The sequence below is a fragment of the Thalassophryne amazonica genome, chromosome 5 (assembly GCF_902500255.1).
Source record: "Thalassophryne amazonica chromosome 5, fThaAma1.1, whole genome shotgun sequence".
In the NCBI taxonomy this organism is placed as follows: domain Eukaryota; kingdom Metazoa; phylum Chordata; class Actinopteri; order Batrachoidiformes; family Batrachoididae; genus Thalassophryne; species Thalassophryne amazonica.
In genome coordinates, this window is record NC_047107.1 from 51,189,435 (window position 1) to 51,205,952 (window position 16,518).

At 41.8% G+C, this 16,518-nt stretch overlaps 1 protein-coding gene across 1 annotated transcript in view; it reads right to left on the bottom strand.

Annotated features, from left to right (window-relative positions):
* Positions 1-16,518, bottom strand: part of LOC117510473 (junction-mediating and -regulatory protein-like) — a 133,026-nt gene that overhangs the window by 79,152 nt on the left and 37,356 nt on the right. Inside the window, exon 2 of the mRNA XM_034170196.1 lies at positions 3,536-3,709. Within this exon, the coding sequence (XP_034026087.1) occupies positions 3,536-3,709 (174 nt within the window). The remainder of the gene's footprint in view (positions 1-3,535; positions 3,710-16,518) is intronic.

The following is a 16,518-nucleotide window of genomic DNA, read 5'->3' on the forward strand; positions in this document are numbered from 1 at the left end:
TTTTTGTAGACTTCACGAGCTTTGCTAGCGCGTCTAGTGAAATAGTATCAATTCTATAAATCTAGGTGTCACCTCATTATTAACACCCACCTCCACAGCAGGGTGCAGAGATTGAGCCAAAGCATGTTTAGATATGCTCAATCTAATGTCTTCTATTTTCTTCTCAAAGTACTCCAAGAAGTCTTGAGCTATAAACAGAGAAGGACTAACAGGTGACTGACCATGGATAAGAAATGCTACAGTATCAAACAAAAATTTTGAGTTGTGCTTATTTTTACTGATCAAAATCAATAATTGATTTATTGATCTGAATAGTAAGCCTGCTTTGTAGTCCATAGTGCATGCTTATACTCTGCAACTGCATCATGCCATGCAGAGTGGAACACCTCTAATTTAGAACTACGCCACTTCCGTTCCAGACCTCTAGCCTTCTGCCTGAGGTCCCGCAGGTAACCATTAAACCAAGGCGACTGCACTTTGGGAAGGCAAGGCCTTAATAAAGGAGGCGCAATTTCATCAAGTGTAGTTTTGTGTACCGAATTCAAACCATCCACCAGACTGTCCACTGATTGAGCATTGTGCAAAGTTGAAGCTAAAAGACCAGGCAATCTGGCTTCAAGTTCAGTCCTAGTTTAAGGTTTAATGCATCGCTGCAATAATAGGCCAGGTTGTTGATCCACTAAACACGGTAATGTAAATGTAAACTTAATAAGTGAATGGTCAGAGACCACCGATGCAAGGGGCAGTATACCAACATTCATGACAGCAACACCTCGTACCAAAACCAAATCATCAATGACTGTGGAAATTTACATGTTCTCTTCAGGCAGTCATCTTTATAAATCTCATTGGAACGGCACCAAACAAAAGTTCCAGCATCATCACCTTGCCCAATGCAGATTCGAGATTCATTACTGAATATGACTTTCATCCAGTCATCCACAGTCCACGATTGCTTTTCCTTAGCCCATTGTAACCTTGTTTTTTTCTGTTTAGGTGTTAATGATGGCTTTCGTTTAGCATTTCTGTATGTAATCCCATTTCCTTTAGGCGGTTTCTTACAGTTTGGTCACAGGACGTTGACTCCAGTTTTCCTCCCATTCGTTCCTCATTTGTTTTGTTGTGCATTTTTGATTTTTGAGACATATTGCTTTAAGTTTCCTGTCTTGATGCTTTGATGTCTTCCTTGGTCTACCAGTATGTTTGCCTTTAACAACCTTCCCATGTTGTTTGTATTTGGTCCAGAGTTTAGACACAGCTGACTGTGAACAACCAACATCTTTTGCAACATTGCGTGATGATTTACCCTCTTTTAAGAGTTTGATAATCCTCTCCTTTGTTTCAATTGACATCTCTCGTGTTGGAGCCATGATTCATGTCAGTCCACTTGGTGCAACAGCTCTCCAAGGTGTGATCACTCCTTTTAAGATGCAGACTAACGAGCAGATCTGATTTGATGCAGGTGTTAGTTTTTGTGGATGAAATTTACAGGGTGATTCCATAATTTATTCCTCAGAATTGAATGAGTTCATATTTTTTTCCCACTGCTTGGTCTAAAAAAGTAACCATTACTGACTGCCACAATTTTTTTTCCTGATTTCTTATAGTGTTTCTTAAAGCCAGAAAGTTGCCATTTGAAATGACTTTAGTTTTGTGTCATGTCTGTGATCTGCTTTTTTTCTACAAAATTAAACAACTGAATGAACATCCTCCGAGGCCGGTGATTCCATAATTATTGCCAGGGGTTGTATGGTTTGACCGAAACAAACTGTCATTAAACTTAAATAAGACAGGGACGAAATGGAAGTGTAAGAGTCACTAGGTGTTCACGGGAAACACTTATTTATTTCTGTATATATGTATGTATGTATGTATTTATTTATTTATGTTCATTGTTAGTTGGTTTTATATTTTCTGTTGTGTTTCTATTCAGGTTCTTTTTGTTGCTTTCTCTAAAATTGTATATAATAAGTATATATTGTATATAAAAATCATTAGATTATTAATATATAAACCAAAATAAATTTAAAAAATATTACAATTTGAAAACAAATGCACCCAACGTGATGACAGCTGCAAACTGCTTAATGCTAACATTTGACATTGAAAATGCCATAGACATGCTAACGCGTTAGCATCGCTCCCGTTTTTAAGCTATAAAATACATCAATCAACTGTTTCAGAAGACCATAACAGGTCGGTTAACATTAAAAAAGGTAAATATTACTCACAGACGTATGCTCTTTTAGGGGTTTTAGCGGGGGAAAATTAAGCGAAAGAAAGAAAAAATAAACAAAGCAATAGATCGAAGCACTGCTTCAATCTGCGAACCACTGCTTCAATTGGTTCAAGGTTCAAAGGAAAGCCGCACTGCAAATGATAATTTCTCTACATTGATTACAGATCATTTTCCTGACAAACACCCCCCAAAATAACGGCCACTCTGAAGGACCGATAACAGAATCGTTAAGCAAAAAGCTTATTGATGTCAGTGGATTGAATCATTTCTTAACAATACCCGAAAGGAACCGGTTCTCGATACCCATCCCAACTTCTGCCCCAAACAATATGTAACATCATGGGCAGAGCGGAGAATCGGATGCTCAAACGATCCATACCTGTAACCCCCAACAGTTACAAATGTAAATCTAGACTTATAAATAAAAGCAACACCCCCACCCTGCTTCATACCACGGGAAACATGACTAAATGTGTATGCCGGTGGGCACGCTTCATTCAGGGGAAGAACAACTGTAAGTTTTTGCCAGGTTTCACACAAACCATTCATTCATTCATCTTCTACCCCTTAGTCCAATTAAGGGTCGCGGAGAGCTGGGGCCTATCCCAGCAGTCATAGGGCGTGAGGCGGGGTACACCCAGGACAGGACGCCAGTCTGTCGCAGAGCCACAAACAGATGAACAAACACAGACACACCCACAGACACACCTACGGACAATTTAAAGATTCCAATCCACCTAACACGCATGTCTTTGGATGTGGGAGGAAACTGGAGCACCCGGAGGAAACCCACGCAAACACGGGGAGAACATGCAAACTCCACACAGAAAGGCCACGGGAATTGAACCCACAACCTTCATGCTGTGAGGCAACAGTGCTAACCACTAATCCACCGATATCCAAATGGTGATCCACAATTAAATCATTGATCAACATAGATTTTGAAGACAATGATCTAATATTTATAAGACCCAAACTAAGGACCTCGGCAGAGTTGACAATTGGACTATTTCGGTTTATGGGAGGTTCCAAAATAACATTTCTAAAATACCTAAAATTTGTGTGTGCAGGGGATATAATGGCCTCATCATACAGAATTACAGTTCATCACCGAATCTAGGTCCATCCTCATGGAACCAGTCAGACATCTGAATAACCCATTTGAATGTTTGAAGACTTTATTGGGTAGACTGTCCTGTAGATGTGTGTGGGATTTTTCGATATTTTCTCTGAAGCATCTCCTCCCAACACTCATGCTCACATGTACAGCGCAACTCAGACACTGCAAACGGGTACCTTGATTTGCTGTCGGCGGAGCATTGCAAGTTCCCTCATGTCTCTGAAGGGCTGCAGCAGGTACTGGTACAGCTGTGTGGAGGCCTCCAATAGGCCGCCATAGGCCTGATCCTCTTCCTCATACAGTTCCAACAGCTCCACCATGCTCTCCATGCTCCTGTGCTTCTCCAGCAGCTGCATCATAAACACAAATAACAAGTTATCTTTTTGTCTTCTATATACAGTAAAACTCCTCTAAGCCGTCCGTCATCGTATAAATCGGATATTCGCACTCACCAGACAAAAGCAAAAGTCCATATGCTTTTCTATGGTTTTCTATGTAATAAACACTACAGTGAGGAAAATAAGTATTTGAACACCCTGCGATTTTGCAAGTTCTCCCACTTAGAAATCATGGAGGGGTGTGAAATTTTCATCTTAGGTGCATGTCCACTGTGAGAGACATAATCCCCCAAAAAAAAAAAATAAAATAAAAAAATCTGGAAATCACAATGTACGATTTTTTTAAATAATTTATCTGTATGTTACTGCTGCAAATAAGTATTTTAACACCTGTGAAAATCAATGTTAATATTTGGTACAGTAGCCTTTGTTTGCAATTACAGAGGTTAAATGTTTCCTGTAGCTTTTCACCAGGTTTGAACACACTGCAGCAGGGATTTTGGTCCACTCCTCCATACAGATCTTCTCTAGATATTTCAGGTTTGGAGTTTCAGCTCCCTCCAAAGATTTTCTATTGAGTTCAGGTCTGGAGACTGGCCAGGCCACTCCAGGACCTTGAAATGCTTCTTACAGAGCCCCTCCTTAGTTGCCCTGGCTGTGTGTTTGGGGTCATTGTCATGCTGGAAGACCCAGCCATGACCCATCTTCAATGCTGAGGGAAGAGGTTGTTTGCCAAAATCTCGCAATACATGACCCTATCCATCCTGCCCTCAATACGGTGCAGTCGTCCTGTCCCCTTTGCAGAAGAGCACCCCCAGAGTATGATGTTTCCACCCCCATGCTTCATGGTTGGGATGGTTTCTTGAGGTTTGTTCTCATCCTCTAAACATGGTAAGTGGAGTTGATTACAAAAAGCTCTATTCTGGTCTCATCTGACCACAAGACCTTCTCCCATGCCTCCTCTGGATCATCCAGATGGTCACTGGTGAACTTCAAATGGGCCTGGACATGTGCTGGCTTCAGCAGGGGGACCTTGCTGCCCTGCAGAATTTTAAACCATGACAGCATCATGTGTTACTAATGTAATCTTTGTGACTGTGGTCCCAGCTCTCTTCAGGTCATTGACCAGGTCCTACTGTGTAGTTCTGAGCTTTCCCAGAATCATCCTTACACCACAAAGTGAGATCTTGCATGGAATCCCAGACCGAGGGAGATTGACAGTCATCTTGTGTTTCTTCCACTTTCTAATAAATAATCATAACAGTTGTTGTCTTCTACCAAGCTGCTTGCCTGTTGCCCTGTAGTCCATCCCAGCCTTGTACAGGTCTACAGTTTTGTCCCTGGTGTCCTTAGACAGCTCTTTGGTCTTGGCTATGGAGAACAGGTTGGAGTGTGATTGAGTGTGTGAACAGAAGTGTCTTTTATACAGGTAACAAGTTCAAACAGGTGCAATTAATACAGGTAAAGAGTGAAGTTTTATAAAGTGAAAATATCAGATATAGTTTTAGTTTTAAAGTAATGTGCTAATTTTAAGTTTTAGTGAGCACATGCTGTGCATAGCAGTGCATTATGGGTACGATAGGGTAATCTCAGTACGTTCACGACAGGACAAATGCATTTCAGACAACAGCATTAAACTCTAGTGCCTAAAATTCTCGTGAATATATTCTCTGGGTTTATAGATGTTGTTATTGTATTTGCGTTTGTTAAATTCCACGCATCTTAAATGTAGCAGACACGGATTATCTGGAATAATGTTTTGGCAAGTTTTCAAGACCTCTACTGGCATCTACTGGCCAGTAGTGTTCATGGCAGTATTTGTCCTGAAGCTGAGCAGACACTGTATGATTTTTTTAATCACTGTACTCGGTTTCAGTTCAAACTGTACAACAGAACCGCACGGTTGTAAAGTTCAGAGAGCCCGATTTATGTTCTCACACACATTGTATGTTCAAAAACCACACATCGAACTCATGTTTCCAGAAGCACTATGTAACCTTTTTTTTCAAACTTAATTTACAAAAACTCTCGATGGGAGACATCAAAGTTTAAAAACAAAACAAAACATTACAAGACAGCTCTGCGGTGTTTGCACATGCACAGTGCGAGGGATTGGACACTTGTTGCTCTTCAGCAGCAGGATACCCTCACGACGGCCGACCAGAATATCAAACAGGTTTGATTTTCATCTGACCATACGATCGGCGATCAGGAGGTGGTCATGAGATGTTAAACGCAGCTTGTTACTCCATGTACACTACACGATGTAGGACGCGAGATTAACCTGAAACTCAGTCCAAAAAATTCTCGCACGACTGAAAAATCAGCTGAAAAAGGGCCAAAACCCGCACAGTTGTAAAGCCAACATTTTGTGTCAAGACAATATTGAGTGCACATTTTACAACATCATAAAACGTGCGCACAGCACTAATAATCTAACTAATCTGTGCTGGAAGCTATGTAGTAAACAAGAGCTTCCAGCAGGGGGTAGGATGTTCAAACATAGAAGTGTGGGCTCATTGTTTGGGTCTGTTGTCGCTTTTGATGCTTCCAAAAGTGATTGTGGTGTTAAAACTCAAATTCAGTTTGTTAGTAGTTGCAAATGTACCAGAGACAATACTGGAATTTATCGGTTATCTGTAACTTCTGATACATTTTTGGGTGGTTTATCGGTTTATCTTTATCAAAGATAACTTTTCAGTTATCTGATTATCTGTTATCGAAGTTAATTTTTTGGTTATCTGTGCCCACCACTGATGAGGGTAGGTTTCACACATATCACTGCAGTGCATGTGGCGAACCAAACCGCTTTAGATCGGAGCCCTCTGCCTGGCTGTGAACCCTCTCCGGACCCTACGTGCACATGCTAAACGCCTGAGACTGCAAACAGCTGTGATTTGTCACTTCGATGTTTACACTCCTTCCTCTCCTGTCATATTTTAAAAGTTTTTGCAATGCGCCCACCAATTACATTTTGATCACGAATCAAATACGTTTGGCAGAAAAGTCCACAAATATGACCCAACTTCACAACACTGAGTCAGAAAAAGATGCTCACATGACCCGCAATTTATGGAGGAAAATGACATGTACCATATCATTGCTTTGTTGGATGATGATTGCATAAAAAAGTGGAGCTTGTTTGAGGAACAAATTAATCCAGAACAAACCACTGTCCCTGCGGCAAATTGCATAAAGATGCAACGGAGAACTTTAAATGGGTCACGTGCATGTTGACGTCATTGCATGGGCACGGAGACACAGAGTTGCAGAAGCACAAATCAGGTTTTATTAGGATTTTAAGGTACTACTCCGCAAAAGACTTAGAAAAAATTGGATTTTGTCTGTTTTGTACATACAGGTGAGCCCTGTTAACTTGCACGAGTTGGGGTCCACAAAATCAGACCGTGAGTTATCTGAAACCACGAGTTCATAAGTTCCAGCAAAAAAAAAAAAAAAAAAAAAAAAAAAAAAAAAATTAAAATCAGCTTAATTTCGCCCATTTGAAGCGTGATTCTGTGGTCTCTGAAGGTGGTAAGGGCGTAGTGAATTGTTGTCGCCAGCAGAGGGAGCTACAGGCTACTATAAGAGACTGACTGCAGAGGGGAGAGTTAGCAGGCACAGAGACAGTTTGCTGTTGCACTTTTGAATAACAGTAATAAACTTAATAATCGTTCATCTGGAGTGGGTACGGGATCGTTTTTTCCTCCTCCAGCTGCTGCATATCCGTGATGGGGAGTTTGTCAGTGCGGAAGATTCTTGACGATTTTACGTTTTTGGATGGGATGTGACTCTTTGAATCCCTACTGCCGCCGATCGACATGATCGATTTTAACTGAATCCTTATGCAGCAGGTGCATGTATAAATTCCAGCCCAATCTGAACCAGCACTAAGAATTCAAAGAGTCACAGGCAGAAACTCTGAATCGTCAAAAATCTTCACACTGACAAAGCTCTCAATGCTGACATGCAGCAGCCGGAGGAGGAAAAAAAAAGAAAAAAGAAGCAGATTCCGAACCCACTCCAGATCCACTCCACACGCACACTAGCTCTAGGTCCTGGGGATCTGAACTTCTACCATTTACAGATGATGGAGGCCACTATGCTCATTGGGACCTTCAAAGCAGCAGAAATGTTTCTGTACCCTTCCCCAGATTTGTGGCTTGAGACAATCCTGTCTTGGAGGTCTTACAGACAATTTCTTTGAATTCATGCTTGGCTACCTTATATGTAGACAGATGTGTGCCTTTCCAAATCATGTCCAATCAACTGAATTTACCCCAGGTGAACTCCAATTAAGCTGTAGACACATCTCAAGAGTGTTTAGTGGAAACAGGATGCACCTGAGCTCAATTTTGAGCTTCATAGCAAACTCAACAAAAATATAAACGCAACACTTTTGGTTTTGCTCCCATTTTCTATGAGATGAACTCAAAGATCTAAAATTTTTTCCACATACACAATATCACCATTTCCCTCAAATATTGTTCACAAACCAGTCTAAATCTGTGATAGTGAGCACTTCTCCTTTGCTGAGATAATCCATCCCACCTCACAGGTGTGCCATATCAAGATGCTGATTAGACACCATGATTAGTGCACAGGTGTGCCTTAGACTGCCCACAATAAAAGGCCACTCTGAAAGGTGCAGTTTTATCACACAGCACAATGCCACAGATGTTGCAAGATTTGAGGGAGCGTGCAACTGGCATGCTGACAGCAGGAATGTCAACCAGAGCTGTTGCTCGTGTATTGAATGTTCATTTCTCTACCATAAGCCGTCTCCAAAGGCGTTTCAGAGAATTTGGCAGTACATCCAACCAGCCTCACAACCGCAGACCACGTGTAACCACACCAGCCCAGGACCTCCACATCCAGCATGTTCACCTCCAAGATCATCTGAGACCAGCTACTCGGACAGCTGCTGAAACAATCGGTTTGCATAACCAAAGAATTTCTGCACAAACTGTCAGAAACCATCTCAGGGAAGCTCATCTGCATGCTCATCGTTGTCATCGGGGTCTCGACCTGACTCCAGTTCGTTGTCGCAACTTCGCACAGCCATTGAAGAGGAGTGGACCAACATTCCACAGGCCACAATTGACAACCTGATCAACTCTATGCGAAGGAGATGTGTTGCACTGCATGAGGCAAATGGTGGTCACACCAGATACTGACTGGTATCCCCCCCCAATAAAACAAAACTGCACCTTTCAGAGTGGCCTTTTATTGTGGGCAGTCTAAGGCACACCTGTGCACTAATCATGGTGTCTAATCAACATCTTGATATGGCACACCTATGAGGTGGGATGGATTATCTCAGTAAAGGAGAAGTGCTCACTATCACAGATTTAGACTGGTTTGTGAACAATATTTGAGGGAAATGGTGATATTGTGTATGTGGAAAAAGTTTTGGATCTTTGAGTTCATCTCATAGAAAATGGGAGCAAAACCAAAAGTGTTGCGTTTATATTTTTGTTGAGTATATGTACGTGTGATGTCATAGTTTTTTTTAAAATAAATTTGCAAAAATCTAAAAAAAAAACAAAACTTTTTCACATTGTCATTATGGGGTATTGTGGGTATAATGTAGTGGGGAAAAATGAATTTCACCCATTTTGGAATAAGCTGCAAAATAAAAAAATGTGGAAAAAGTGCAGTGTTGTGAATGCACCGTAGACAGACAAACACAGTCACACTCACATCTACGGCCAATTTAAAGTTTCCAATTCACCTAATAATAAACTGTTATGATTATGTTATTTATTAGGTGATGGTTTAATTTTAATAACCACAGTGAAAATAAAGGAGCTCCCACCCTGAGTTGGGAACCAGGGTCTTAAAGAATGAATGAAAATGAGCAATCATGTAATGAATCTGAAAGAGCACAGCAGTTGTTTGGACTGTGTGAACAAAGACAGCAAAACCAGTTAACGTTAGCCTATTATCATTTAAAAATGCTTTACAAAGCTCTTTAAACTTTTATTTGCATTGCACCTGGTGAGTTCAGAGGCAATAACAAACAGTTTACTTGAGTTCTGTGTCTCGTACAGTTACAGTTCAAGGCGAACTGAGCAGAAGCTCCTTAGCTTCTGCTCAGTAATGCAGTTATGTGTCATAATTAAATAACGTGCTACATTTTTAAATGTTTAATTACACTGGGCGTTTACCTCACCCATGAATGGCTGTTCACTGGTCAAAAGATCTTGTTACTCAAGTTCTGTACCTCATACAATAACATTAATTAGCTTGTTAGCTTCTGCTCACTAACACTGTTTATGTTACAAATAAATAATACAGTGATTTCATTAATTTTATGTTGCCATGTTGGGCTCCTGTGTGCTCTTGTCAGCTTCCTCGGTTTTAACGTTTGTAATTATATTCTTATGTTCCTTTTATCATAGGTTTTGTTTTCTGTTCATCATTCATTTTCTTGCGGTGTTCTGTTGGTGGCTTTCTGTTGAAGATTTTGTAGTTTCTGGTTTTGTTCATTTACCTTCTGTGTTTTGTAATCTGATTATGTTATGTTGGTTATTTATTGCTTTCTCTGTTTATCATTTATTTATTTTTGTTATTCGTTGCATTATTCTGTAGTCTCTGGTTTTGTTTTTCTGTTCATTTATTTTCGGTGTAGTGATAGTTTGTGTTGTCATCTCATTATCAGTTATTGCATTTACTTTTATACTTTAATCAGTATCAGTTCCATTCTAGTTTTGATTATAATCATTAATCTTCTTGTTATCCGTTTTTTCGACTTGTCACGTTATTTCCTAGTTTTGCCCCTTTTGTTTTGTTTATGAGCACGTCATGTTTTTCACTGTTGGTTTGTCTGTTACTTATTTATCTTGCTTGAGTCTGGTTTGCTTTTTGTCTCACTGCACCCTCTTGCACCTGCCCTTGTGTTTCTCGGTCACGCCCCTTCCAGAACCTTCCTCACACCTGCTCCTCATTCACACCTTGATTAACCAGTCCATTATGTAATCCCTCACAGTTCCACAGTTCACTGCCAGATTGTTGATTTCCTGTCACTTTCCAGTCTCTGTCCCAAGCGTCGTTGTGTCCTGTTTTCTGCCTGCTGGTATTTTGACTTTTCCTTGTCTTTGCCTCTTCAAGCCTCCACACTGTGTATTTTGACCTGTGCCTGTTTTTTGGACCATGCCTCAGCCTCGTGTCTGTCTGCTACCTTTGCCTTGCTGCTGGACCTCCTGTGTACCAATCCTCTGCTTGTTGGACTCATTAAAGGATATGTCGCATGTTTTTTAACGTCCCAGTTAGCAACACAACATCAAAGTACTCATGACTGTGAGTCTCCCTGCACACATGCACTCATAATGAGTGGTTTCTGATGTTTTTTTTATTCCTCTCCCGAAGTGAGGTAACGTGCATTTCCGGAAAATGTCTCATTCGGCAATTCTCTGCATTTCTCTGCGTTTGACGTAGTTAATAGCAAAACAGAAGCATCCCAGACAGAGACAGACAGAGGGAAACAAATGCAGTTGTGTCCGATAACGAAGCTTCGGAACTTTTCTTTGAAAGCAGTGGCTCAAATTTACAAAGATGTCACACTTCACCTCGAAACTCTTAACTTTTTCAGAGTCTGTTGTTTGTGTCACAGCTGCTAGTTTACAGCTACTGTGATCATGGACGTGCCTGGACACGCAGATGCATATCTCGTATTGGAAAAACTCAGAAGACGGTATTTTCAGAAGATAATGGACCTTACAATGTGCCACAATCCTGGCCGAATTTGAGTTGAAGGCAGACCTGCAATCGGACATTATGCGCACGCGCAGACGAGTGTGATCATAACCTGAGAGCAAGTGAACCCACACATTACTCTCTGGCTGAGTGGAACTTGATAATGATCTCTGGCTGTGGATCCGAGTGAGGACTGGTGATCACAAATGCGATTACACACACCTGTGACACGTGCGTGAGGGATTCTTTTGGTTGTGGACTAATTTGAAAATCTTTACAATGGGTGAGTGGAATGTTAATTTTTTTTGCCATCTTTTGCTTTGTGTTCTTTCAATGGAGCTTTCAATGAAAGCATTTTTTTTTACTTTGAGGGTCTGTGTGTATGTGTGTGCTCAGCAGCTGTATTAACCCCCAATTTAGACAGACTTCTGGCTGAATTTGAACAATATATAATCAGTATTAAGCTTGAAGACTCTTAAATGTCATAAAACTGTCAATCTCTATCAGGAACTTTTAAAAAGAGAATTAAAGTTGAACAATCCCTTACAAAAAAAAAATAGCTGACATGCAGGTTAAAACGGCTGTTACTCTGTTTTAACCTGCATGTCAGCTATTTATTACCGCTTAATGGTTGTGGAATGTCTCCGTGACATTTGCACAGGCAACATAATGACACAAATATATATATATATATATATATATATATATATATATATATATATATATATATATACACACACACACACACACACATACACATTCAATTTTTCAGTTATACGAGGTCTATTAGAAAAGTATCCAACCTTATTATTTTTTTCAAAAACCATATGGATTTGAATCACGTGTGATTACAACAGACATGCTTGAACCCTCGTGGGCATGCGAGAGTTTTTTCACGCCTGTCGGTTACGTCATTCGCCTGTGGGCAGTCTTTGAGTGAGGAGTCGCCCACCCTCTCATCGATTTTTTCATTGTTTAGGAATGGCTCAGACACTGCTGCTTTGTTTGATAAAAAGTTTTTCAAAACTATAAGGCACAACTGAGTGGACACCATTCGATAAATTCAGCTGTTTTCGGTAAAATTTTTAATGGCTGATGAGAGATTTTGGTCTGGTAGTGTCGCTTTAAGGACGGCCCAAGGCGCCTGACGGCGATCTGCGCTTCGAGGCGGCAGCGTCTCGTCGTTTCAAGTTGAAAACTTCCACATTTCAGGCTCTGTTGACCCAGTAAGTCGTCAGAGAACAGAGAACTTTCAGAAGAAGTCGGCATGAGGAGTTTATTCGGACATTCCATTGTTAACGGACATTTTGTAATGAAAGAACGTGCGGGCAGAGTCGCATGTCGGGCCGGACCCGACCGCGGGGGGTCGCGACAGGAAAAACACCTCCGTTGGAAACCTTAACGGGCAAGTTGGAACATGCCCAAGCTGTTAAACAATTTCTCAGTTACTCACTTCTTGAAAGCCATCAAAAGCCGCCTGAATTTTACAAATGGTTTTCAACACGGAGGTGTTTTTCCTGTCGCGGCGTACACAGATTTGCCGAGTCGTCATGGAAACGACTCGGCGAATTTGCGCGCACGTGTTTCATTAAAAAATGTCCAGTGGAATGTCCGCATAAAGTCCTCATGCCGGCCTCTTCTGAATCTTCTCTGTTCTCTCACAACGTCCTGGGTGAATTAAGCCTTAAATTAGGATGTTTTCAGGTCGAAACAGGCCGACGACAGCGCCTGGAAGTGCTGCACGACGTCCTGCTCCATGGGAAGTCCTTACACTGACAGAAACACCCCATAATCTCTCATCAGCCGTTAAACTTTTCACCAAAACCAGCTTAATTTCTCCACTCGGCTATTCCTCACAGGTCCAGAAAAAATTTTGATAAAGCAACGCGCGCCGTCTCGAGCAGCGTGTGAAACAAAAGGAATTCAGCGCGAGAGGGTGGGACCACATCTCACTCAAGGCCTGCCCACAGGGAAATGACGTGAAAAAACTCACGCATGCGCACGAGGGTTCAAGCATGATTGGTGTAATCGCACGTCATTCAAATCCATATAGTTAAAAAAAAGGGTCAGTTTATTATCTAATAGACCTCGTATACAACACTTATTAGCGTTTTTAACAGGCTGTGTTTATGACTAATTACTGTAGGTGCACAAAACCTTCTCACAGCTGCTGCTTTAACCATGAGTGCATCAAAATGAAGAGTTATCACTTAAAAATGAGTCATAATAACACAACATCTGTGCCACAGTTTTTAATATTAGCAGACACATTCCATTGAAGTGCGCGCTGGGACGCTTCTAGTAACTACATCAACTGTCAGAAACACCCGAGGACTCACTGTTATGTGTTGGGGGGGGTTGGCTGGCCAAGATACTGTTTGTGTGTTTTGTGTGCACTCCAGGTGGTTTGTGGGGGGCGTGTCTAAAGCTGTGATGATGGATGAAGCGTCTCTCACCCTCCACTGTCATCACGCCAACCCCATGCACCTGATGAGCAGTTCATGTGCAGATCTAAAGGACTACCAGCTGAAGAGGATGCACCTGATGAGCAGTTCACGTGCAGAGCTAAAGGACTACCAGCTGAAGTGGATGCACCTGATGAGCAGTTCACGTGCAGAGCTAAAGGACTACCAGCTGAAGTGGATATCCTGATCAGCAGTTCACGTGCAGTTCCAAAGGACTTCCAGCTGAAGTAGATATCCTAATGATGTACTACATTTAAGCCATGACTGCCCTGTGTAAGGTGCTGGGGACTCAACCTTGTTACTGCTGTGTGACAACCGTTTGTCCAATATTGTGACGCTGAGGATCGCTCCAGGTTTGACGCACCGTGCCTGTTAAGGAGATGGGTGAGGGATATGCTCCATCAGCACACTTCAGAGGTAACTAAAGCTGTGAATGACTTTGAGTAATTAACAATAGTAATTTGGCGTTTTGCACACAGCTATATTTGAGCTACTCTGATAATTGTGTAAATTCGCTCTTCACAGCCGTGGCGTGCGGACTGATGGTCCTCCACAGGCTGTGAGAGCTGTCTCTTTAATTTGAGTCTGAATTAGAACCTGAATGTGTTTGCTGATGGTGTGAACCCTAAACAGTATTTGTGTGAACAGCTACAGACATAAATTACAGAAACAATTCACAGAACAATTCACGGACGAATATACAAGAATTGCTGTTGGTGCACAGGACAGGAGGATCGCCAACACAAATACAACTCCCATCTCTGGATGGAGCTGCACCTTAAACAGAGAAAAAACAGAATCAGGCATCAGAAAGACAAAAAATACTGTATAATTTGCCAGCATTAATCAACAAGAAAAACAGAACAAATACTAAGGTGATCGTCGGCCGCTAGCCCTAAACTTCACTAAAAGACCCAGAACTTAGGTAAAGTTGAGAACGCGGCCCGCTCCAATTAATAATAACATGAATTAAAAGAGTAAAAAGCATAAAACAAAACTGTACCAGTATGCTAGCCATATGAAAGGGAAAATAAGTGTGTCTTAAGTCTGGACTTGAAAGTCTCCACAGAATGTGACTGTTTTATTGACGCAGGGAGATCATTCCACAGAACAGCATGTTGAACCAATTGGAGAGCCCTAATGCTAGACTGCGGTAAACCAGAAAATAGAACATTGCAGTAGTCCAATCTAGAAGAGATGAAGGTATGGATCAGGGTCTCAGCATCAGCCATAGACAGGATGGGACAAATCTTCGCTATATTTCGCAGGTGGAAGAAAGCAGTCCTAGTAATATTTCTAATGTGGAGGTCAAAGGACAATGTAGGATCAAAAATTACCCCAAGGTTCCTCACTTTGTCAGTGTGATGTATGACACACAAGCCGAGGCTGAGCGTTAACTGGTCAAATTGATGCCGATGTCTCACTGGACCAAGAACCATCATTTCAGTCTTATCAGAGTTTAAAAGTAGGAAGTTTCTAGACATCCAACTTCTCACTGCTGCAAGGCAATCTTCGAAGGATTTTATGTGAACGAGATTACCAGCAGTTATCGGCATATATGAATGAATGAGTTTATTCGGCACACTGCTGCAGGAGAACGCGGCTATGGGAAAAGTTCTCCCGCAACGTAGGTTTGGCTACAGGGGCGAATTTTGTAGGGGAGACTGGGGCTAATCTCCCCAGGAAGAGTTTTAAATTTATATCTCTCTGAAACACTGTTGCCTACATTTTGAGGGCCAATTTTTTTGAAGTAATATTAATATATTGCACAAGCAGACAATCATGCCTGTCTCAATGTGCCGAAAAAGTGCTGATGTCCACGTCTTTTCACAATTCCTGTGCTAGTCAGACGACATACCAGATCAAGACAGCGTCCAGTTTAGAAATGAACGGCACATTCCACTGTTACAGGAGTTTTTGTCATGGAAAGAGGAGCGGAATTCCGCGCGTTGTGGTGGAGCCGCATGGCGCAAAGCAACGCCGTGATGAAGCCTCACACTACATGTTGGGGCATGTCCAGCTGATGCTCAATTTCTCGGATAATCACACGACTGAAAACCAACTGACAGCCGTCTGAAATCCACCTGAAAGCAGTCCTGTGAGACCAACACGGAGGTGGTTTTGTGCCGCGTTATGAACGGCTAGGTGGCACGTCACTCCGCTTTTCTTTCCATGAAAAAAACTCCTGTAACAGTGGAATGTGCCGAAAAAGTGCTGATGTCCACACCGTCTGCCTTTTTGTGAAAGTCAGACGACGTCCCGGATCAGCAAAGCCTTCACGTTGGAAATGATCTGGTTGTTTCAGCGGGATTTGAGCCTGTCGATCGGCGCTCGGAGAACGGCGCGCTCTCAGCAGTTGTGGGTGGTCTTTAAACCGTCTGGATCACTCCTTAATCTGTGTAATCCCCATAAAATCGTCCCTGAAAGCCATATTCATTTTCCGAACGGTGTCCACCTGGAGGTCTCTCACAGTTTCTGGAAAAAAATGAATGCAGCAAAGCTCCAAATCGTTCAGACATTTATTCGCAATAAAAAACGACGAGAGGGGTGGACCAGTGCTCAACAAACCCTGCTCACAGGCGAATGACGCAACCAACAGGCATGAAAAAACTCACACATGCGCACGAAGGTTCAAGCTTGGCTGATGCATTCACACGT